This window comes from Nomascus leucogenys, chromosome 22a (genome assembly GCF_006542625.1).
Source record: "Nomascus leucogenys isolate Asia chromosome 22a, Asia_NLE_v1, whole genome shotgun sequence".
In the NCBI taxonomy this organism is placed as follows: domain Eukaryota; kingdom Metazoa; phylum Chordata; class Mammalia; order Primates; family Hylobatidae; genus Nomascus; species Nomascus leucogenys.
This window is the reverse complement of record NC_044402.1, coordinates 62,836,162-62,861,431: the sequence shown is the minus strand read 5'-3', so window position 1 is coordinate 62,861,431 and position 25,270 is coordinate 62,836,162. Positions and strand designations below refer to the sequence as shown.

The 25,270-nt window shown below is 38.7% G+C and overlaps 1 protein-coding gene across 3 annotated transcripts in view; it reads left to right on the top strand.

The window, feature by feature from the left end:
- The first annotated feature begins 432 nt into the window (after positions 1-432).
- EFHC1 (EF-hand domain containing 1) overlaps positions 433-25,270 on the top strand; it is a 74,248-nt gene continuing 49,410 nt past the window's right edge. Inside the window, exons 1-3 of one of the 3 annotated variants that reach the window (XM_030804274.1) lie at positions 433-1,198; positions 4,668-4,889; positions 19,104-19,391. In XM_030804274.1, the coding sequence (XP_030660134.1) occupies positions 1,136-1,198; positions 4,668-4,889; positions 19,104-19,391 (573 nt within the window). In that variant the 5' untranslated portion in view covers positions 433-1,135. Of the gene's footprint in view, positions 1,199-4,667; positions 4,890-6,052; positions 6,101-19,103; positions 19,392-25,270 lie in introns of those variants that run through there. The other 2 variants (XM_003254153.4, XM_030804275.1) reach the window with 2 other exon arrangements.

The following is a 25,270-nucleotide window of genomic DNA, read 5'->3' as shown; positions in this document are numbered from 1 at the left end:
CAGCTGCAGGTACAAACGAGGGATTGAGGTGACCACCCTTCAACCTCCAGCGCTTCAGTCAACAAAAATCAGGTACCTATCAGAGTGCACCCTGCCCTGCAGCACATATTCAAGGCTTTCCCTACAAGAACGAAGGTGTTTAACCGAAGAGATTGATGGTAGAATAAAGAGAGCTGGGCGCGGTGGCTCACGCCTGTAATCCCAGCACTTTGGGAGGCGAGGTGGGCGGATCGCTTGACCCCAGGAATTCGAGACCAGCTTGGGCAATATAGTGGGACACCATCTCTACGGAAGGAGGGAAGTAGGGAAGGAAGGAAGGAAGGAAGGAAGGAAGGAAGGAAGGAAGGAAGGAGGGAAGGAGGGACAGAGGGAAGGAAAGGAGGAAGGAAGGAAACAAAGAAAGAAAAGAAAGGAAAGAAAGAGAAAGAAAGATTGATTTTTAAAAAGTTAAAAAGGGAAAAATACAATGTGGCAGTGGGAGAATTAAGGATGAGATGATTGCATTAGTTCACTGACCATCCCTGAGCAACAGAAACACAATCATGGGTAATCCTCGGCCCCTGCCTACAAGAAGCATGGATCTAGTTTAGTAGCACTGCCAACCGGACCGACCATTTACACTTCTGTGTGACATGGGGCAGACAGAGCGGGGAGAAAAGAGTGCCTGAGCTCACAGCGTTGGCGGGGCGCAGTGAGGTCAGCCAGGACTAGGTGGAAGGAGAAAAGGAACGTCCCTATCTGCAACTCATCTAAGGGACTGCTCGGACTCCGGATCTCACAGCGAGAACTACCGCCTCACTACACCCGCCTTTCCCCGCGCCACCCAACAGCTCCCACGTCTCATCCTCAGGGAGCGGGGCGGGGCGAAGCGGAAGGGGAGGGGCCGACACAACCACGCCCACTAGCCGCGCTCCAAGGCCGCGGCCCCCTTACCGCGAGAACGCGGAGTCCCGCGGACGGCGCAAGCGCAAACCTCCTGTGACGACTGCGTCTCCTGGCCCCGCCCTCCTCTCGTGGGAGTTCCGGATGTTTAGCGTTACCATGGAGCCTGGAGGTGCCCGCGAACGCCGCTTGTCGCCTGGGCAACCGGAGAGGACGAAGCAGGACCTAGGTGGCGGCGGTGGTACTGGCTGCAATGGTGTCCAATCCCGTGCATGGCCTGCCCTTTCTTCCGGGCACGTCCTTTAAGGACTCTACGGTGAGAAGTTATCTGCCAGACTCCCACCTGTCCCCACCTTCCAGCAGCCCGGGAGGTTTCCCCGCTCAGTGCACCTCCATTCCCCTCCACTCAAGTCTGTCTTCTCTCCAAACACGTCTTCTGTCCTGACCCTGTTCTTTATTCTGGGCCGAACTTCTGCCGTTCTTCCCTAGCCAGCCTCATCCTCTCTCTCCGATCCTTTGCCCTCCGCCTCATCCCTCTCTAGTTTTTTCCGCACTCCATCTTGGCAGTGTGTTGGCGCCTTCATTCTCATCCCGTTAGCCGCGTTCTTTCTTACGGCCCTGCTCCTCCGAGCCCCTGCCTCTTGTCCCTTTAGATCACTATTTCCCCCACCCTACTCCCAACCCATCTCTGGACCCTCTCCCTAGCTCATTCTCTCACATCATAACCTGTCTCCTAACATCGCCACCCTTAAAACCCCCCGCCACTATACACCTTCATCCTCATTCCCACAGGTCCGTCATTCCCGCCCCACCTGCTTCCTCTTCTGAATCCTGTACCCGGTAGTCTCTCCCACTTCCAGCTCCATTTCCTGTTTTGTATGTATATCGATTCCGCTCCTCTTCTTTCCGCCAGGTCTTTTTCCTTTCTTCTTTATGCTTGCATCCAACCCCATTCTTTTCTTTCCATTTTCTACATTTTCCACAATTTAGTCCCATCCTCTCCCCATTCTTTTCTTTCTCCATTGCGGGTTTTCCCCAAAACTTGCTCACCTTCCTCCCAAACCGTCTTTCCCTGCTTTGTAAGAGATATTCCTTTCCAGTTCCCTCAAGAATTGATTAGTTGCTGTTGGTATTCTTCCCCGGCCCTATTCTTTTTATTCTAATGTTTTTGTAAAAAGATTCCTGTTTAGATTTTATTTTGCTCCTTCTCCCAACCTTGTGTTTTTATTTGCATTTTCTAGACAAAATTTTTTAAAAAGCAGCAGCAGCTTGGATTCTTTTTTTTTTTTAAAACTCTTGCTACAGTTTAGCTCTTAAAATTATTTGTATTTGTTTTAATTCTAACAGGGCTACTGAAATGTATGTGCTGAAAAATCAATAATGAGATTCAGTAGACTGATCATCACAGATGAGCTAACAGTAGTTTATGTTTATCTAGTTTAATACTTTAAACTCTTGCCTTCCTCTCCAGCTTCAAAAAGTTAAGATAAAATATTTTGTCAATTTATTTTCTTTGGGAGAATAAATTTAGAATGAAATCGAAAGTTCGGTGAGAGAATTTGTATTCTGAATCTCTGTAATTATCCCTGCATTAATTCACAACATCATAGATTTTTAGTTCCAGTGGACTTTTCAGTTTTATGTAATTTAGAAAATGTTGTAGGCACTTGCCTGCCCTATACAGGATGAACTTAAGCTTTTGGTGTTGCTGAGTGTAGACAGGGCTGAGTTGATACAGGGAATTACAGGGGTGTGGATGGAAGTGCAAAGCTCTAAAAACATATTGCTGTATTACAAGTAAGATGAACTGTGCATTGGACGTATTTCAGATTTTAAATACACTGGCCAAGTGTCAACCAATTTGCCCTATTTGAAATTTGAAAAGCATCATCAGTGTATCTTCAGCAGTGAAGGACTGAATATGTATTAATGTAATTCTAAAGACATGCAGATAAGAAGTTAAAAAATTTTTAAAGGGGAGCGGGAAAACGATTTAAGAAAAAAGACACACAGAAGGTGAACCATAATGGACAAGAGGGGTGGAAAGGGCCGAGGTTACCTTGCCTGGGGTGTCTGTGAGTTATGGCTGAATGATGGTAGAGACATTTGTCTAAAACAAAGAAATAAACTGAAGTCACTGATGTTGCTTCTGTCTTTGGTGGTGGAAGAAGAGCTTGAAGTTCCATAAATTACCCAATGAGGATGTCAACTCAGCACATTTTGTTCTATGTCATGTTTCCTATATACCTGGAGCAGTCCCTGTCAACTGACTTGTGACTCTGAATACATGACCTTTAAAAACAAATGTCCACAGTTTATAACCCTTTTAGCAAAAGAAGTTTATTCTGTTGTACCTTTCATGTTAGTACAGATCTTGAAAGATGATAGGCTGGGCTCTAAAGCAATTAGGATGTAGAAAGTTTTTTTCATAAAAATATTTTTTATGATTAATCCTAAATTGTATCTATGTATATATTTGAATATTATATATATATAATTTTGAAAGTATCCTCACAACAGAAAAAGGAAACCATTAACATAACCTCTAATTTGCCTTTCTACTCTTTTTTATTTAATCTTTTAAATAAAAATGTGTTCATTGTAAAAAATCAACATAATTTAGAAATGTATAATACAGAGGACCAAACCAGTCTCTTCATGCACATATTTCCATGCTTATAATTGCAGTACACATATAATTTTATATGTTGCTTTTTCAGGCTTATTAAATCATAAATATTTTCACCAGGTTGTCACATGATCTTTAAAATAAATATTTTAATGACAGCACCATAATCCATTGAGTGAGTTTTCGATCATTTACTCATGTCTTCATGTGATTGTCTTTTAGATTGTCTTCAACATTTACCATTGTGATGGGCAGCTTCAGGCATATAGTTCTTTCTCATAATTCTGGATCATATTCGTAAATAAATGGTTGGGGTAGAATTATTGAGTTCAAGACTTTAAATATACCATCCAGTTGCTTTCCAAAGAGTTGTAAGAATGTATCACTGTCATTGTGACAAGAGGGACAGGTAAAAATAAATTCATTGCATGTAAAAATAAAATTCACGGAACCATATCTTCTAGGTTCTACAGTTTTTACGGCCACCAGATATCAGATGAAAAACATGAGAAGACTAGTGAAAAACTTGAGTGTAGATGAGATACTCTTTTAATCTCTCATGCAAGGTGAATTGGTAGTTAAATTGGGCATTACAGAGCACAGCTTTAAATTTTACTTTAAGCTCAGGTGGCTACTTTGCTCCTTGTTCTTCTTCAAGTGTTTTAAAATACAGAATCTTTTAATGTAGGTAAGCTTTTGTTTTGTTTTGTTTTGTTTTGAGACAGGGTATCACTGTTGCCCAGGCTGGAGTGCAGTGGTTTCAATCATAGCTTATTGCAGCTTGGACCTCCCAGGCTCAAGTGATCCTTCCGCCTCAGCCTCCCAAGTAGCTGGGACTATAATAGGCACAAGCCACCACACCCAGCTAATTTTTTTTGTTTTGTTTTGTTTTGTTTTTTAGTTTGTGTAGAGACAGGATCTTGTTGCCTAGGCTGGTCTCGAACTCCTGGGCTGAAGTGATTCTCCCTCTTCAGCCTCCCAGAGTTCTGGGATTATAGGCATGAGCCACCATGCCCAGCCTTAATGTTGGTAAGCTTCTTGATGTAAGTTTTGTGATGCTTATAAGCAAAGATTTAACTTATATTTTTAAAAGTTTTTTTTTAACCTAACAAATATTTGTCTAATGTTATTAATGACACATTCTTTTCTTCTTCAGAAAACAGCCTTCCATAGAAGCCAGACGCTGGGCTACAGGAACGGCTATGCAATTGTTCGACGTCCAACAGTTGGGATAGGCGGAGACCGGCTCCAGTTCAACCAGCTGTCCCAGACTGAGCTGGATGAGTTGGCCAGTAAGGCACCAGTCTTAACTTATGGCCAACCTAAACAAGCCCCACCTGCGGATTTTGTTCCTGCGCATGTGGCCTTTGACAAAAAGGTATCATCTGGAATTTTAGGGTACCCCTTGAATTAGGGTCTGAGAGCCAACTGCTTGCAGAAAAGTTAAAACAGTAAACCACAGAATTTCCAAAGTGCTCTGAGGAGAAAATTGTTCAGATGCCTTAACCCTTAGTCATGGACAGCTGAACTCAGGCTAAAAAGAGGCTTTCTTTAGTCAGGAAGCTGATTATAGGGAGTAAAGTAATTCCCTGTAGACTTCACCAGACTATTTTCCAAATGCAGTTAAAGAAAAGTTGGCTATAATTCTGAATTCTTGAATTTATATTCTGTGTTTATTGGCCATGTGTTTCCCACTTTTTAAAGGTACTGTATTCTGTAATGGTGACATATCTAATCTTCATGAGATGCAGAATATCATTATGAAAACAATGACTCCATCTATTGTCAGTTTTCTTCAGGCAGTCTCCATAAGTTTTTGTTTTTCAGGGAGCATGTCATGTTTGGTATTACATAACCAATGGGTGATATAACATTTTTGTTTGTTTCTCATTTATCTTTATGTTTTTGCAGTGTGAGTTTCCTCATTTCCATCTGTTGACATTACCACATCATTCTTGTTTTTCCTTGTCAATGAGCCTCCTCTTTTCACTAAAGTGAAGTAGCCCTAGCCCTGACCATGTAGCAGAATCACTGGCGAGATTTTTAAGAAAATCATGTTATTCCAACCCTCATCATTTCTAATTTCCAGATGAGTTTTATGTGTAACTGGTTCTGAGAAGTACTGATCAGTTTTGATAAGTTACCTTTCTTAATTTACTCTTAGTCTGTTTCTTTCCTTGTCTTAATTTTTATTTTATTATTCCTGTTAAATGTCTATAACATTTTCATCCAGCCAGCCAACTTTTATTGAGTACCTGTTGTAAGCTAGAGGCTGGAGAGGAGCTATGCCATTTACTTTGATAATCACTTATTTTTAAACAATTTTAGTCTCTCAACTAGAATCCGTACCATTTCCTCTTCTCCACTTAACTCATTTATAGGGACACATTCACATTTGCATTCATAGGCCGAACCTAAACATCCACTAAACAGTATGATTTATATAATTGGATATATCTTTTCCTTTTGCTTGTTTCTTTGTATTTGTGGCTTTGACAGGCACTGCAAAATCAGCAGAGAAGGGAGAGGGCTGAAAATACAAGAGAGAAGTGGGATAGACACTAAATAATTACCAAGATATGAATCCTGGTATGTTTAATTTTTACTGAAAAGAATAGTAAGTAACTGTTATAAAGTAGAAGGTGATAAAGTGATATATGTCGTAAGAAAGTATTAGTAAAATTCAGAGGAGAAATTGTGCTTGAGTAGGAAATAGGCTTCCTATTTTTTGTTTTTCTATGTTATTTTACACTAATTGTTGTTACTTAATTTGTACTTATTTAATATTCATAATTCATTTCTTTAAAGATAGTGCACATAAAAATATTATTTTTATTTTCCAATGCATTTTACTTGGATCATCACAATTTCTAGATAAATGAGCCTTAGCATAGATAATGGGATAGAGAGAAGCTAAATGCATGACTTTGAAACTAAGTTTGTTTGTTTATAATAAGGGAATTATGGTTTCTCTGAATTAAATGAAGGTTCTAATTTTAAATGAAGGACCTCTAATACCCGGAGGTCCACATAATAGCCAATATATTTGTCTATATTTTGGAAATTCTTAGGACTGTTCCTCATAGACAGAATATAACTTCATTTCTTACTTAGGTAATAAAGACCAGGATATCTATTCCAAGTGCCCTCATCTTTTCCCCTTGCTCCCATATAATTCCAGCATCACCCACTATATTCTGTTTCCCAGACTGACTTCCAGCTCTTTATTTCTGATGTTCTTCTTTCATCTTTTTCATCTTCAAGTTTCATACTATTTCTATTTCAGACATTCTAGTGACTACTTCTCTTGCTAAAGTCATATCATCCTGTCCTCTTTCTATAATACCTTGTGACTCCTTTAAGCAAGAGAACTTTGTTTCTCACTTGACTGTCAAATCACTTACAATCTGACTTCTCCCTACCCACAGCCCCAAAATACTTTCTCCTAGGTAGCCAGTGCTGTCCTTTTACCAGATCTAGAGAGGTTTACTTTGCCAGCATTCTCTTTGGTCTGTTTGTGCCATCTGACACTGTTGACCCTTCCTCCCTTCTTGAAACTGTGCTCTTCTTTTGCCTCCATGACTCTCATTTTCCTCCTTCTTTCTATGTGGTTTCTTATTCTTTAGCCTCCCTTCTTTTTTTCAATTCTTAACTTACAAGTATTTTCAAGGTTCTGTCTCATTCTTTATATAATTTTCTTGAGATCTCACCCACTTTGGTGATTTCAACCATCACCTCACTGTAGACAATGTCACTATTTAGTTCCAACTCTGACATCATTGAGACTCCAGATCTGTATCCCCCTGACCCATGGGATATCTTCACCTGGATGAACTGTTGGTACCTCAAGTTCTGTATGTCTCTAACTTATCTCTATCCCTCACCTTTTCCCATACATCTGCTTTCCCTGTGTGGTTCCACTAGGTAATCCAAGCTTGAAACCTGAGCCATCTTTGGCTTTGTCTCTCCTTTATCCTCCACACTTAATGAGTTGCCAAGTCAAATATCTCTCACTTTCATTTCCTCTGCCGCTATCATAGTTCAAACAAGCCAAATGACTACCTAACTGTTGTTTTAGTCTCATTCCTAGTCCTTATCCTTATAACAGGTATGCTGTGCTGCCTTGTTTATTCTCTAGAGTTCAGCTCTGATTATGTCATTTTTCTGGGAAAATGCCATCAGGCTTCCTTAACCAATACAGTAAACATTACCACCATTCACCTCACTGTTCTAGCCCCCAACTTGAAAGTCATCTTTCCATTCTTCTTTCCCCTCACAATCCACATCTAATCTATTAGCAAGTTCTATTGTTTCTGATTCTAAAATATGTAACTAATTCATTTACTTATTTTCATCTTCACTATTACCATAAATTTATTTTCCACAGAGCCGCCAGGCTTATTTTTTGAAAATCAGATTATGTCACATACTGACTGAAACACTTCCATGGCTTCCCTATCATCTATAAAGATCCAACTCTACAGGTTCCTCACAGGCCTACTGGAGCTGGCCCTCCCTGTTCTCTCCCCAACCTCATCTTGGGTCCTTTTTCTCACCTGTCATGTTTCAATACATTGGATTTATTTTTACTGATTTCCTTGAAATGGCAGCATTTGAAAATTCCAATTCAAGGCCTTTTTGTACATGGCGTTTCTCATATCTGAAAATTCCAATTCAGGGCCTTTTTGTACATGGCGTTTCTCATATCCTCACCATCCTTAAATGGCTGACTCCATCTTTCCTTTCAGTGCGGCTTTTCCTGGCCACTCTACTATGGCAGTTCCTCCTCATTTTTCTATATCACGTCCCTCTCTTTTTTTTTTTTCCCTTTGCAGCACTGTATTATAATTTGTGTTGCTGATTTGTTTAGTGTTTATCTGTCCCACCTGAGTGTATACTTCATAAAGGTAAGGAGTTATATAGTTTATTATATATTTAGTGCTCAATAAGTATTAGTTCTAAAATGACATGAATAATTAATAAATAAAATTGATTTCTTTTCTATGTCACTACTGAAAATTGGCAAGCCAAACATGTAACATATATGCTTATAATAATGTAAAATTAAAAATATGACTTGGCTTTTTATAATTGTGTGTGATATGAAAATATTTATGCAGCATTTCCCCCCTTCATCTTGAAGTAAATACAAATATTTTTATGTTTATTGTGGCATTCTGAGCACTTCTTGGGAGTTAGGAGACCTGGATTCTAATTCTGGGTCTCCTACCAGAGGAGGAGACCTTGTAGTCACAATCTCTAATTTCCTCATCTATAAACTCAGAAGGTTAGAATACATGATAACCAGGAGCCCAGCCTGCTATAAAATTCCATGAAAAGTATATTTTTAAACACAGTATTTAAATATATTTTTTCTTTTCTTTCTATGTAACAATCAAGTTCTTATTCTACCTGGGAAAGCTGATGTTATCCCACTACTTTAAAAACAATTTTTTTTATTTCCATAGGTTATTGGGGAACAGGTGGTGTTTGGTTACATGAGTAAATTCTATAGTGGTGATTTGTGAGATTTTGGTGCACCCATCACCCAGGCAGTATACAGTGCCCCCAGTTTGTAGTCTTTTATCCCCCACACCCTTTCCCCCTGAGTCCGCAAAGTTCATTGTGTCATTTTTATGCTTTTGCATCCTCATACCTTAGCTACCACTTATGAGTGAGAACATACAATGTTTGGTTTTCTATTCCTGAGTTACTTCACTTAGAATAATAGTCTCCAATCTCATCCAAGTCACTGTGAATGCTATTAATTCATTCCTTTTTGTGGCTGAATAGTATTCCATCATATATATCACATTTTCTTTAACCACTCATTGATTGATGGGTATTTGGGTTGGTTCCACATTTTTGCAGTTGCAAATTGTGCTGCTATAAACATGCATGTGCAAATATCTTTTTTGTATGATGACTTCTTTTCCTCTGGGTAGATACCCAGTAGTGGGATTGCTGGATCAAATGGTGGTTCTACTTTTAGTTCTTTAAGGAATCTTCACACTGTTTTCCATAGTGGTTGTACTAGTTTACATTGCCACCAGCAGTTCCCAGTTCATTGCATCCACACCAACATCTAATATTTTATGATGTTTTGATTATGGCCATTCTTGCAGGAGTAAGATGATATTGCATTGTGGTTTTGATTTGCATTTCCCTGATCATTAGTGATGTTGAACATTTTTTCATATGTTTGTTGGCCGTTTGTATATCTTCTTTTGAGAGTTGTCTATTCATGTCCTTAGCCCACTTTTTGATGGGCTTCTTTGTTTTTCCTTGCTAATTTGTTTGAGTTCATTGTAAATTCTGGATATTAATCTTTTGTCAGATGTATAGATTATGAGGATTTTTTCTCACTCTGTGGGTTGTCTGTTTACTCTGCTGACTGTTCCTTTTGCCGTGAAAAAGCTCTTTAGGTTAATTAAGTCCCAGCTATTTATCTTTGTTTTTATTGCATTTGCTTTTGGGTTCTTGGTCATGAAACCCTTGCCTAAGCCAATGTCTAGAAGGGGTTTTCCAATGTTATTTTCTAGAATTTTTATAGTTTCAGGTCTTAGATTTAAGTCCTTGATCCATCTTGAGTTGATTTTTATATAAGGTGAGAGATGAGGATCCAGTTTTATTCTCCTACTTGTGGCTTGCCAATTATCCCAGCACAATTTGTTGAATAGGGTGTCCTTTCCTCACTTTATGTTTTTGTTTGCTTTGTCGAAGATCAGTTGGCTGTAAGTATTTGGCTTTATTTCTGGGCTCTCTGTTCTGTTCCATTGGTCTATGTGCCTATTTTTATACCAGTACCATGCTGTTTTGGTAACTATGGCCTTATAGTATAGTTTGAAATCAGGTAGTGTGATGCCTCCAGGTTTATTCTTTTTGCTTATTCTTGCTTTGGCTATGTGGGGTCTTTTTTGGTTCCATATGAAGTTTAGGATTGTTTTTTCTAATTCTGTGAAGAATGATAGTGGTATTTTGATGGGAATTACATTGAATCTGTAGATTGCTTTTGGCAGTATGGTCATTTTCACAATGTTGATTCCCATCCCATCAGCATGGAATGTGTTTCCATTATTCGTTCCATTATTTGTGTCATCTATGATTTCTTTCAGCAGTGTTTTGTAGTTTTCCTTGTAGAGGTCTTTCACCTCGTTGGTTAGGTATATTTCTAAGTTTTTGTTTGTTTGTTTGTTTGTTTTTCAGCTATTGTAAAAGGGGTTGAGTTCTTAATTTGATTCTCAGCTTGGTCACTGTTGGTGTAAAGAAGAGCTATGGATATGTGTATATTAATTTTGTGTCCAGAAACTTTGCTGAATTCTTTTATCAGTTCTAGGAGCTTTCTGGAGGAGTCTTTAGGATTCTCCAGGTAAGCAATCATATCATCAGTGAACAGTGACAGTTTGACTTCTTTACCTATTTGGATGACTTTTATTTCTTTCTGTTGTCTGATTGCTCTGCCTAGGACTTCTAGTACTGTGCTGAAGAGGAGTGGAGAGAGTGGGCATCCTTATCTTGTCCCAGTTCTCAGAGGGAATGCTTTCAGCTTTTCCCCATTCAGCATTATGTTGGCTGTGGGTCTGTCATAGATGGCTTTTATTATGTTGAGGTATGTCCGTTTTACCAATTTTGCTGAGAATTTTAATCAGAAAGCGGTGCTAGATTTTGTTGAATACTTTTTCTGCATCTATTGAGATGATCATGTGATTTTTGTTTTTAATTCTGTTTATGTGGTGTATCACATTTATTGACTTGCATATGTTAAATCATCCCTGCATCCCTGGTATGAAACCCACTTAATCGTGGTGGATTATCTTTTTCATATGTTGTTGAATTCGGTTAGCTAGTATTTTGTTAAGGATTTTAGCATCTATGTTCATCAGGGATATCGGTCTATAGTTTTATTTTTTGGTTATGTCCTTTCCTGGTTTTGGTATTAGGGTGATGCTGCCTTCATAGAATGATTTAGGGAGGATTTCCTCTTTCTCTGTCTTGTAGAATAGTGCCAATAGTACCAGTTTTTCTTCGAGTATCTGGTAGAATTCTTCTGTAAATCTGTCTGGTCCTGGACTTTTTCTTGCTGGCAATTTTTAAATTATTTCAGTCTTGCTGCTTGTTGGTCTGTTCAGGGTATCTAATTCTACCTGAATTAAGCTAGCAGGGTTTTACCTTTCAGGAGTTTATCTATCTACTCTAGGTTTTCTAGTTTATGTGCGTCAAGGTGTTCATAGTAACCTTGAATGACCTTTTGTATTTCTGTGGTGTCAGTTGTAATATCTTCCATTTTGTTTCTAATTGAGCTTATTTGGATTTTCTCTCTTCTTTTCTTGGTTAATCTTGCTAATGGTCTATCAATTTTATTTATCTTTTCAAAGAACCAGCTTTTTGTTTCATTTATCTTTTGTTTTTTTTGTTTGTTTCAAGTTCATTTGTTTCTGCTTTGATCTTGGTTATTCTCTTTATTCTGCTGGGTTTGGGTTTGGTTTGTTCTTGTTTTTCTAGTTCCTTGAGGTGTGACCTTAGATTGTCTGTTAGTGCTCTTTCAGACTTTTTGATGTAGGCGTTTAGGGGTTTGAACTTTTCTCTTAGCACTGCCTTTGCGGTATCCCAGAGGCTTTGATAGGTTGTGTCATTATTGTCATTCAGTTCGAATAATTGTTTAATTTGCATCTTTATTTTTGACCCAAAGCTCATTTAGGAGCAGGTTATTTAATTTCCATGTATTTGCGTGGTTTTGAAGATTCCTTTTGGAATTGATGTCCAGTTTTATTCCACTATGGTCTGAGAGAGTGCTTGATATAATTTCAATTTTCTTAAATTTATTGAGGCTAATTTTGTGGCCTATCATGTGGTCTGTCTTGGAGAAAGTTCCATGCGCTGTTGAATAGAATGTATATTCTGCCGTTGTTGGGTAGAATGTTCTGTAAATATATTAAGTCCATTTGTTCCAGGGTATAGTTTAAATCCATTGTTTCTTTGTTGACTTTCTGTCTTGGCCTGGCTAGTGCTGTCAGTGGAGTTTTGAAGTCCCTCCCTATTATTATGTTGCTGTCTATCTCATTTCTTAGCTCTATTAGTAATTGTTTTATAAATTGGGTGCTCCAGTATTAGGTGCATATATATTTAGGATTATGATGTTTTCCTGTTGGACAAGCCTTTTATCATTATATAATGCCCCTCTTTGTCATTTTAAATTGCTGTTGCTTTAAAGTTTGTTTTGTCTGATACAAGAATAGCTACTCCTGCTCGCTTTTGGTGTCCATTTGCATGGAGTTTCTTTATCACCCCTTTACCTTAAATTTACATGAGTCCTTATGTATTAGGTGAGTCTCTTGAAGGCAGCAGATGGTTGGTGAATTCTTATCCATTCTGCAATTCTGTATCTTTTAGTTGGAGCATTTAGGCTATTTACATTCAACATTAGTATTAAGATGTGAGATACCATTCCGTTCATCATGGTATTTGTTGTCTGTATACCTGGATTTTTTGTTTTTTGTTTTTAATTGTATTTTTGTTTTATAGGTCCTGTGAGATTTATGCTTTAAAGAGGTTCTGTTTTGATGTGTTTTGATTTGTTTCAAGATTTAGAGCTCTTTTTAGCAGCTCTTATAGTGCTAGCTTGGTAGTGGCAAATTCTCTCAGAATTTGTTTTTCTGAAAAAGACTGTATCTTTCCTTCATTTATGAAGCTTAGTTTCACTGAATGCAAAATTCTTGGCTGATAATTCTTTTGTTTAAGGAGGCTGAAGATAGGGCCTCAATCCCTTCTAGCTTGTAGGGTTTCTGCTGAGAAACTGCTATTAATCTGATAGGTTTTCCTTTATAGGTGACCTGGTGCATTTGCCTCACAGCTCTTAAGATTCTTTCCTTCATCTTAACTTTAAATAACCTGAGGAAAGTGTGCCTAGGTGATGATCTTTTTGTAGTGAATTTCTCAGGTATTCTTTGAGCTTCTTGTGTTTGGATGTCTAGAGAAGTTTTCCTTGATTATTCCCCCAAATATGTTTTCCAGACTTTTAGATTTCTCTTCAGGAATGCTGATTATTCTTAGGTTTGGTGATTTAACATAATCCCAAACTTTTTAGAGGCTTTGTTCATATTTTCTTATTCTTTTTTCTTTGTCTTTGTTGGATTGGGTTAATTAGAAAACCTTATCTTTGAGCTCTGAAGTTCTTTCTTCTGCTTGTTTGATTCTATTGCGGAGACTTTCCAGAGCAGTTTGCATTTCTATAAGCACATCCATTGTTTCCTGAAGTTTTGGTTGTTTTTTATTTATGCTATTTCATTGAAAAAAAATTCCCTTCACTTCTTGTATCATCTTTTTTATTTCCTTAAATTGGGCTTTGCCTTTCTCTGGTGCCTCCCTGATTAGCTTAATAACGAACCTTCTAAATTATTAGGTAAATTAGGGATTTCTTCTTGGTTTCAATCTATTGCTGGTGAGCTAGTGTGATTTTTGGGGGGGCATTAAAGAACCTTGTTTTGTCATATTACCAGAGTTGGTTTTCTGGTTCTTCTCATTTGGGTAGACTCTCAGAGGGAAGGTCTAGGGCTCAAGGCTGTTGTTCAGATTCTTTTGTCCCACGGGGTATTCCCTTGATGTAGCATTCTCTCCCTTTTCCTATGGATGTGGCTTTCTGAGAGCCGAGCTGTAGTGATTGTTGTCTGTCTTCTGGATCTAGCCATCCAGCAAGTCTACCAGACTCCAGGCTGGTACTGGGGGTTGTCTGCACAGAGTCCTGTGCTGTGAGCCATCTGTGGGTCTCTCAGCCATGGATACCAGCACCTGCTCCGGTGGAGGTGGCAGGGGGGTGAAACGGACTCTGTGAGGGTCCTTAGCCTTGGTTGTTTAATGTACTATTTTTGTGCTGGTTGGTCTCCTGCCAGGAGGTGGTGTTTTCAAGATAGCATTAGCTGTGGTAGTACGGCAGGGAACAGGCAGTGGGTGGGCCCCTAGAACTCCCAAGAGTATATGCCCTTTGTCTTCAGTTACCAGGGTGGGTAGGGAAGGACCGTTAGGTTGGGGCAGGGCAAGATGTGTTTGAGCTCAGACTCTCCTTGGGCAGGTCTTGCTGTGGCTGCTGTGGAGGATGGGGGTGAGGGTCTGAGGTCAATGGAGTTGTGTTCCTAGGAAGATTATGGCTGCCTCTACTGTGTACTTCAGGTTGTCAGGGAAGTGGGGGAAAGCCAGCAGTCATAGACCTCACCCAGCTCCCATGCAACCCAAAGGTCCAATCTCACTCCCACTGTCCCGCCCCTCTCCAACAGCACCAAGTCTGTTTCCAGGCAGTGGGCGAGCAGGGCTGAGAACTTGCCCCAGGCTATCTGCCTTCCAGCTTTGAAAGCAAGTGGGGCTTTCCTTCTTCCCCCACCTGTGGAATCTGTACACTGGATTCATACCCTCTCCTTAGTTCTGGCCAGGAGACTTCTCGATTGGTTCAAATCGTTACAAAGTTTAGCTGGAGGTTCCCTTCTTCCTGTGGCCTTTTCCCAGTGCCTCTGGTTGCCCTCCCCAAGTACCCCTGTGAAGCAAGGCAGAAATGGCTTGGTAGGGGACCCCAGCGAGACCATAGGACTTTTCCCACTGCTTCCTCTACCCCCGTATTTCACTCGGCTCTCTGAATTGACCCAGCTCCAGGTAAGGTCAGAATCTTCTCCTGCTCCTGTAATCTAGATCTTCAGGTTCCTCAGTGGGGGTGTGTGTTCGGGGGCAGCTGATCTCCCTTTCCCACTTCCATAGTTTGGGCACTCACAGTATTTGGGATGTCTTCTGGGTCCTGCAGGAGCAATTTGCTTCCTTCAGAGGGTCTGTGGATTCTCTCTGCTTTCCTAATTTATTCCTGCAGTCATCCTGGAGCAAAAGTTCACAGTGCGAGCCTTCACACGCTGCTCTGCCCATCTGAGTGGGAGCTGCAATCTAGTCCTGCCTTCCATCTGCCATGATTCCAGGGAAACTTTCCAAAGAGCTTTTCTACATTAACTCTTCTACCCCATTTATTCTTTGTGGGAGGAGCACAGAACTCTTAATTCTGTTCTTAATAAATAGATAAGTGCCTTTTAAAAATTAACAATCAGTTAAGTAATTCTTTTCAGTTAGCATATTCTTTACCTGAGACCTTACATATATATATATATATAAAACAAGACTATATATATGTATATATATAAAACAAGACTATATCTAGATATATATATAGATATATAGATATATAGATATATATATGTATCTCCTTGCCTCCCATTCTGAGGCCAACTTCCTGTTGCCATAGGCATTTTCATGCCCACCAATCTTAGAAAACAGATGGTTTGGGAACATGGCTGTGGCCATAGACTCGATCTTTGGTTATCTTCTCTGTGATTCTCTTCTCACTCCTTTGGTGAGTTGTCCAGGTTCATGGCTTGAAATGTCCTCTTTATGATGATAAGTTGTCCTCTAAACATATGTATACATAAATGCCTATTTGACATCTCCTCTTGAATGTCTAATAAATATCTCAAATTAAGCATATCTAAAACTGAATTCCCAATTTTGTCTTCTTACCCCCCAAATCTGTTCTGCAGCAATCTTCAGATCAATTTGATAGTAATTCTATTCTTTCAGTTGCTTGGCCAAAAATGTTTGCATTATCCTTGAATGTTCTGTAATATTTACTTCTTCCCCTAAACCCAGTCCTGCAATATAAATTACCCCCTGCAGTATACAACTTGTGCTGTCACTTAAATTCAGTAAGTCTAAAATCAAACTCACCATCTGCCATACCCAAATTATCTTCTCCTTATGTTTACATTTCTGATACACCACTATATCGCCAGCACTGGGTTTTCCTCAGCACCTCATCTGCTTCCATCTTCCCACTTCCTTACTATCAATCCAATCAGACTTCTGCTTTTCCATTGCTGGTAATTAATTACTGCAGACCTGGACTATTGAAGGGGCTTTCAGTCTGATTGCCATGCCTAGTACTTCCTCCTCCATCATAGCCTGCATACTGCTGCTGGGTTTCCTTCCTCTGCTTCTGTTATTACTACTGCTTAGAAGCCCCCCTTGTATCCTCTGCTGATCTAAAATCTTTCACTCTTCAAATCTAATACGTCTCTTGTTTCCTCCTAGTTAAGCTTTCTCTGACCACTTTAGCCCACACAGGTTCCTTCTTGGAACCACGATAGCATTCGTTACCTGAGAAGTAGCAAGATGTGTGGAGAGAATATTGGGTTGTGAGTTAATAGTCTGAATTTTAGTTCCAGTTCTGGCCCTAACCCCTTACATGGCCTCAGGCAAGCCACCTTACCACCCTGGGTCTCAGTTTCCTCCCTTATAAAATAAGTGGGGTTGGGCTAGCTGATCAGTTCAGCTTTAACATTTTATGTATTTATAAATATATGGCTCAGATACAGGCCATTTTATATATGAATCACTATGATCACGTCCCCCCTTTCAGTTCTTTGCAGTTGATCTAAAATGTGACTTCAACATTATCTGTCCTTTGCTTTTACCATGTTATTTTTCTCCTTCAAACATTCCACTGCACTTATCCATTTTATCTTTTTATTATGAGTTTTAAGGCCTTCATTATATTCACATTTCTCCTATGCACTTGTATGCACTTGCCAGTTCCCTTGGTTTTTATCTTGTTTTTCCACAGTAGTTACGCTACTCTTTTTTTTTTTTTTTTTTAGCAACAGTGCCCGTGTACAGAATTATTTCATCTTTCCATTTATCAAGCCATATTTGTGTTTCATTTAGGATCTTCTTGATTTGTTCCTCTTATTCTAGTAGAAGCTTGGGTAAACTATCTTGCCTGCTTAGAATCCCATTCTAATACTTTCTCTCCTTGAAAAGACACATTAAAAACTGAGACAAAATAACAGAGATTGAAAAATCCCAAAGCATGTTAACATATGCTTTTTATAATATTGTTTTATGCTTTTAATTTTTTATTTTTTTGAGATAGAGTCTCACTCTGTCACCCATGCTGGAGTGCAGTGGCGCTAACTCAGCTCACTGCAGCCTCCACCTCCTGGGTTCAAATGATTCTCCTACCACAGCCTCCCAAGTAGGTGGAATTAAATTTGCCCACCACCAAGCCTGGCTAATTTTTGTATTTTTAGTACAGATGGGGTTTCACCATGTTGGCCAGGCTGGTCTCAAACACCTTAACTCAGGTGATCTGCCTGCCTCGGCCTCCCGGAGTGCTGGGATTACAGGCGTAAGCCACCGCGCCTGGCATGTTTTATGTTTTTTAAATGTGCAATCTATATATTGATACCATTTTGACTTCACATTGATGATGATGCTCCCCAGAGGACCAATGGTTTGCTCGATGTGATATATATGTTCCTGAGCACAATGAGGGTATTTACACATCTTTTAGAGATTCTATAGTGGATTGATGATGAGGGTATGTACACACCCTTCAAAGATTCTATAGCGGATTGATGATGTGAAAGTCATTCATATAAAGTCTATAATAATGAATGTAATTAATATATATTTACAAAGGACTACACTTCTAAGGAAGTGCAATTAAGCCTTCATTTTCAGTTTGAAACCAAAAATTGCAATCTTACCCAAGATTTTTTACTCTTCCCAGAAGTTCTGGGAGGGACTTCTGACATGGAGGTGAAGCAAGTAGAGTTAAGTCCTTTAAGATGTATTCTCACCAAGGAACATATGCAATAAATAATTTATACACATTGTGAGTATTTAAAGCAGATGTCAACAAACTTTTTCTGTAAAGGGGCAGTTAGCATATATTTTGGCCATTGCAGTGGTTTTAGTCTGCGTAGTCTGCCACAACAAAATACCACAGATTGAGTGGCTTAAATAATAGAATTTATTTTCTCACAGTTCTGGAGGTTGGAGGTCCAAGATCAAGGTGCCAGCTGGTTTGAATTCTGGTGAGGGCTCTCTTCCTGGCTTGCATACAACGGTCTTCTTGCTGTGTCTTCATGTGGCCTTACCTTGGTGTGTACATGTGAGAGTTAGGGGAGGGAAGTAACTCTCTTTCTCTTCTTCTTCTCTTCTAAGGCCACCAGTTCTGTGGGATTAGACTTAAAAGTGGCATACCTCTATCCTTAAGATCTCATTTAACCTTAATTACTTCCTAAGGATCCTGTCTCCAAATATAGTCACATTGAGGGCTAGGGGTTCAACATAGGAATTTTGGGGATGAGGAGGACACAATTTAGTCTGTGTATCTCTGTCACAACTATTCAACTCTTCCCTTGTAATGGGAGAGTAGCTGTTAACAAAAAAGCGTAAATTATTTGCATAATTATTTGTGGATTGAAAATTTAAATTTTTATAATTTCCATGTGTTATGAAATATTTTTTTAAATTTTTTAAACCATTTAAATGTGTAAAACCCATTCTTAGCTTGCAGGTCATAAAAAAAACAGGTGGCAGGTTAGGTTTGTCCCATGGACTATAGTTTGCAGTGTCTGTAGTTTTAGAGTATCAAGATTTACAGGATAGGAGTGACGAGTGTTAAAATCTCCCTGTGTGGTTCTGTTTTCAGGAAGGTACTTGATATTTTTCAGATGACTATGACAAGCTAATAGTACACCATTTCTCCTTTCCTTGCATGTTATAGGTACTGAAATTTGATGCCTATTTCCAAGAAGATGTTCCTATGTCAACTGAGGAACGGTATAGGATCCGTCAAGTGAACATTTACTATTATCTAGAAGATGACAGCATGTCTGTCATAGAGCCTGTTGTAGAAAATTCTGGAATCCCTCAAGGCAAGTTAATAAAACGCCAGCGGCTAGCCAAGAATGACCGGGGTGACCATTACCACTGGAAAGACCTAAATCGAGGAATAAACATCACAATTTATGGCAGAACTTTCCGCATTGTTGACTGTGACCAATTCACACAGGTATAGCATATATTTTTGAAAGTTGTGGGGTCTGAGGCATCATTCTAATTTATAGAAAGATACATTTCTTTTATTAGGGTAAGGGGAGGACATTGGTAATCTGTCCTGCATGAATTATTATGGTTGGCTAGGTATTTGCATGTGTGTATGTGCTAATATGTGCCAACACCAGTAGTAACATAATTTTTTCAGAATGATATTAATACTTATTGACTCAGAATCAAACTCTCATCATAGCTGAATAATTTGGTAAGAAATCAGGTTAAAATGGCAGTTCAAACAGGGAGTGGGGAATAGCACCCCTGCTGGGATGGAAGTATGGAAGAGGGATTAAACGTTTTATCTTAAGTGTGAGTTTACGAAAATAGCACTACTTCTATTAGCAGATATGAGCCTAAATTTTTTTGTGTAGCTCATATATTTTTGGTAAATGATATTTGCTATATTCTAGGAAAGCTTACCATCTAAAGAATTTCTGAAATAAAACCATTTTTAAATGAAAAAACCTCTTCTATATGTAAAAAGTCCTCTACTTTCTTTATTTCATGTTTGGATTTATTTTATTATTATTATACTTTAAGTTTTAGGGTACATGTGCACAATGTGCAGGTTTGTTACATATGTATCCATGTGCCATGTTGGTGTGCTGCACCCATTAACTCGTCATTTAGCATTAGGTATATCTCCTAATGCTATCCCTCCCCCCTCCCCCCACCCCACAACAGTCCCCGGAGTGTGATGTTCCCCTTCCTGTGTCCATGTGTTCTCATTGTTCAATTCCCACCTATGAGTGAGAACATGCAGTGTTTGGTTTTTTGTCCTTGGCGATAGTTTACTGAGAATGATGATTTCCAGTTTCATCCATGTCCCTACAAAGGACATGAACTCATCATTTTTTATGGCTGCATAGTATTCCACGGTGTATATCTGCCACATTTTCTTAATGCAGTCTATCGTTGTTGGACATTTGGGTTGGTTCCAAGTCTTTGCTATTGTGAATAGTGCCGCAATAAACATACGTGTGCATGTGTCTTTATAGCAGCATGATTTATAGTCCTTTGGGTATATACCCAGTAATGGCATGGCTAGGTCAAATGGTATTTCTAGTTCTAGATCCCTGAGGAATAGCCACACTGACTTCCACAATGGTTGAACTAGTTTACAGTCCCACCAACAGTGTAAAAGTGTTCCTATTTCTCCACATAAGTTTGGATTTTTTAATACAAAGGAAACTTTTCTTAAAGTTACATGCATAGAAGATATCGATGGCCTTTCTTTACTACAAAGTGTAGGAATTAGGAAGTCAATTCCAAATTTGTCTTAGTTAAAAAAATATTTCTAGCAGCAAAGATACAGTTTCTGAAGTATTTCATGTCCTTATTCCAGGATACCTTGTGCCATATGTGACTAATTTTTACCATGCACTGAGCTCCTATGAATCCATTATTGTTTTCATTTAGTGGTTTGTTTAACAAATATTTATTTGCATGCCTGCTTTGTTCCATGCACAGTTCTAGGTGCCAGATGTAAGGACTTGCCCCTATAGAGGTTCCAATCTTGTTGGAGGAGATAAACAATAGCAAATAAATAGATTGGTTATATGTCAGATGATGATAACAGCAATGGAGGAAAATAAAGCTAAGTAAAGGGAATGGAAGTTGAGGGGCTCTTTATAGAGCCAGATCAGAGAGTGCCTCAGTGGTAAGATGACATATGAATAGAGGCCTGAAGGAAGTAAAGAAAGGAGCCATGGCATCAGTGCCATTCCAAAGCAATAGAGAAAAATAGCTTCAAAAGTAGAGGTGCTAGACCATCTTTGAGATATTCTCCCATTCCAACATATTTTTATCTCTTTGCTTTTTAGGTGTCTGAGGTCTTATATATCATAGGCAGTTTCACAATTGTACCAACAGTGAGAAATGATAAAATGTTATCTAAACATAAATGTATTAACAATTATTTTTACAGTTGTGTTTTCATAACAATTATTTTTACAGTTGTGTTTTTATGGGCAATTTGAACATTTACAAGTTAATCACTGAGCATTTGACCTAATCTATTTATAGTCGGTTCTCATTATTCACAGTAATTAGGACTGTAAAGTCACCACAAACACTGAATTAGTGAATACTGAACCACTGGTCTTAGAGGAAATACAGGGTTAGGTTCCTACCAATCTCTGGCCACATTTTTGTCAACTGATCAATACATAAGTTTGATTTATGTATGTTTCTGTTTAAAGACACCTTATTTAATATATATGGTTGATTCATTAACATTAAACTCACACCCAACAGCACTATAACTCATGTCTGAACAAAGCTTATCTAAGACATGCATTTTCTCCATGAGGTGTGTTACAGTCTTCTTGTGCTTAGGAACACTAAATAGCACTTCAGCACTAGGCATTGGGACCCTTTAAACAGCAAAATCACCAACAAAAAACACAAAAATGAAAACAATCTGGCACCTTCATGTATATGTATATGTATGTGTATATGTATCACATTTTCTTTTTCCAGTTTACTATTGATGGGCATTCAGGTTGATTCTATGTCTTTGCTATTGTGAATAGTGCTGCGATGAACATACTTGTGGATATGTCTTTATGGCAGAATGATTTATATTCCTTTGGGTATATACCCAATAATGAGATTCCTGGGTCAAATGGTAGTTCTAGTTCTGTTTTCAGGTCTTTTAGGAATCACCACACTGCTTTCTACAATGGTTGAACTAATTTATACTCTCATCAACAGTGTATAAACATTTCTTTTTCTCCACAACCTTGACAGCACCTGCTTTTTTTTTTACTTTTTAATAATAGCCATTCTGACTTGTATGAGATGATGTTTCATTGTCATTTTGATTTGCATTTCTCTAATGATAATGATGTTGAGCTTTTTTCTTCATATGCTTATTGGCCGTGTGTATGTCTTCTTTCGAGAAGTGTCTGTTCATGTCCTTTGCCACTTTTTAATGGGGTTCTTTGCTTTTTTTCTTGTAAATTAAAGTTTCTTATAGATGGTGCATATTGGACCTTTGTCAGATGCATAGTTTGCAAATATTTCTTTCCCATTCTTTAGATTGTCTTTTTACTCTGTTGATGCTTTCTTTTGCTCTGCAGAAGCTCTTACGTTTAATTAGACACCATTTGTCAATTTTTGCTTTTGTTGTGATTGCTTTTGGTGTCTTTGTCATGAAATCTTTGCCCATTCCTATGTTTAGAATGGTGTTGCCTTGGTTGTCTTCCAGGGTGTTTATAGTTTTGGGTTTTACATTTAAGTCTTTTATCTATCTTGAGTTGATTTTTGTATCTGGTGTAAGATATATGGCTAGCATATGGCTAGAAGGTTATCCCAGCACCTTTCCCCATTGCTTATTTTGTCAACTTTGTTGAAGATCAGATAATTATAGGTGTGCAGCCTTATTTCTGAGCTCCCTGTTCTATTCCATCGGTCTATGTGTCTGTTTTTGTACCAGTACCATACTGTTTTGGTTACTGTAGCCCTGTAGTATAGTTTGAAGGCAGGTAACGTGATGCCTCCAGCTTTGTTCTTTTGCTTAGAATTGCCTTGACTATTCAGGCTCTTTTTGGGTACCACTGAATTTTAAAGTATTTTTTTCTAGTTCTGTGAAGAGTGTCATTGGCAATTTGAGAGGAATAGCATTGAATCTGTACATTGCTTTGGGCAGTATGGTGACTTTAAAGATATTGATTTTTCGTATCCATGAGCATGTAATGTTTTTTCATTTGCTTGTGTTATCTCTGATTTCCTTAAGCAGTGTTTTGTAATTCTCATTGTAGAGATCTTTCATCTCCCTGGTTAGCTGTATTCCTAGGTATTTTATTCTTTTTGTGACAGTTGTAAATAGGATTGCGTTCCTGATTTTGCTCTCAGCTTGGCTGTTGTTGGTGTATAAGAATGCTAGTGATTTTTATATATTGATTTTGTGTCCTAAAATTTTGCTGAAGTTGTTTATTAAGGAGTTTTTGGGACGAGGCTCTGCAGTTTTCTATATATAGAATCATGTTTTCTCCAAACAGGGATAGTTTGACTTTCTCTCTTCCTACTTGGATGTCCTTCATTTCTTTCTCTTGACTGATTGTTCTGGCCAAGACTTCGAATATTGTGTTGGATACAAGTTGTGAGAGAGGGCATCCTTTTCTTGTGTCAGTTTTCAAGAAGAATGCTTCCAGCTTTTCCCTGTTCAATATAATGTTGGCTGTGGGTTTTTTGTAGATGGGTCTGGTTATTTTGAGGTGTGTTCCTTTAATACCTAGTTTATTTATTTATTTATTTTATTATTATACTTTAAGTTATGGGGTACATGCGCACAATGTGCAGGTTTGTTACATATGTATACATGTGTCATGTTGGTGTGCTGTACCCGTTAACTTGTCATTTACATTAGGTATATCTCCTAATGGTATCCCTCCCCACTCGCCCCACCCTACGACAGGCCCCAGTGTGTGATGTTCCCCATCCTGTGTCCAAGTGTTCTCATTGTTCAATTCCCACCTGTGAGTGAGAACATGCAGTGCTTGGTTTTCTGTCCTTGCGATAGTTTGCTCAGAATGATGGTTTACAGCTTCATCCATGTCCCTACAAAGGACATGAACTCATCCTTTTTTATGGCTGCATAGTATTCCATGGTGTATATGTGCCACATTTTCTTAATCGAGTCTATCATTGATCGGCATTTGGGTTGGTTCCAAGTCTTTGCTATTGTGAATAGTGCTGCAGTAAACATACGTGTGCATGTGACTTTATAGCAGCATGATTTATAATCCTTTGGGTATATGCCCAGGAATGGGATGGCTGGGTCAAATGGTATTTCTAGTTCTAGATCCTTGTGGAATCATCACACTGTCTTCCACAATGGTTGAATTAGTTTACACTCCCACCAACAGTGTAAAAGCATTCCTATTTCTCCACATCCTCTCCAGCACCTGTTGTTTCCTGACTTTTTAATGATCGCCATGCTAACTGGCATGAGATGGTATCTTATTGTGGTTTTGATTTGCATTTCTCTGATGGCCAGTGATGATGAGCATTTTTTCATGTGTCTGTTGGCTGCATAAATGTCTTCTTTTGAGAAGTGTCTGTTCATATCCTTTGCCCACTTTTTGATGAGGTTGTTTGATTTTTTCTTGTAAATTTGTTTAAGTTCTTGGTAGATTCTGGATATTAGCCCTTTGTCAGATGGGTAGATTGTAAAAATTTTCTCCCATTCTGTAGGTTGCCTGTTCACTCTGATGGTAGTTTCTTTTGCTGTGCAGAAGCTCTTTAGTTTAATTAGATCCCATTTGTCAATTCTGGCTTTTGTTGCCATTGCTTTTGGTGTTTTAGTCATGAAGTCCTTGCCCATGCCTATGTCCTGAATGGTATTGCCTAGGTTTTCTTCTAGGGTTTTTATGGTTTTAGGTCTAACATGTAAATCTTTAATCCATCTTGAATTAATTTTTGTATAAGGTGTAAGGAAGGGACCCAGTTTCAGCTTTCTACATATGGCTAGCCAGTTTTCCCAGCACCGTTTATTATATAGGGAATCCTTTCCCTATTTCTTGTTTTTGTCAGGTTTGTCAAAGATCAGATGGTTGTAGATGTGTGGTATTATTTCTGAGGGCTCTGTTCAGTTCCATTGGTCTATATCTCTGTTGTGGTACCAGTACCATGGTGTTTTGGTTACTGTAGCCTTGTAGTAGTATAGTTTGAAGTCAGGTAGCGTGATGTCTCCAGCTTTGTTCTTTTGGCTTAGGATTGTCTTGGCGATGCAGGCTCTTTTTTGGTTCCATATGAACTTTAAAGTAGTTTTTTCCAATTCTGTGAAGAAAGTCATTGGTAGCTTGATGGGGATGGCATTGAATCTATAAATTA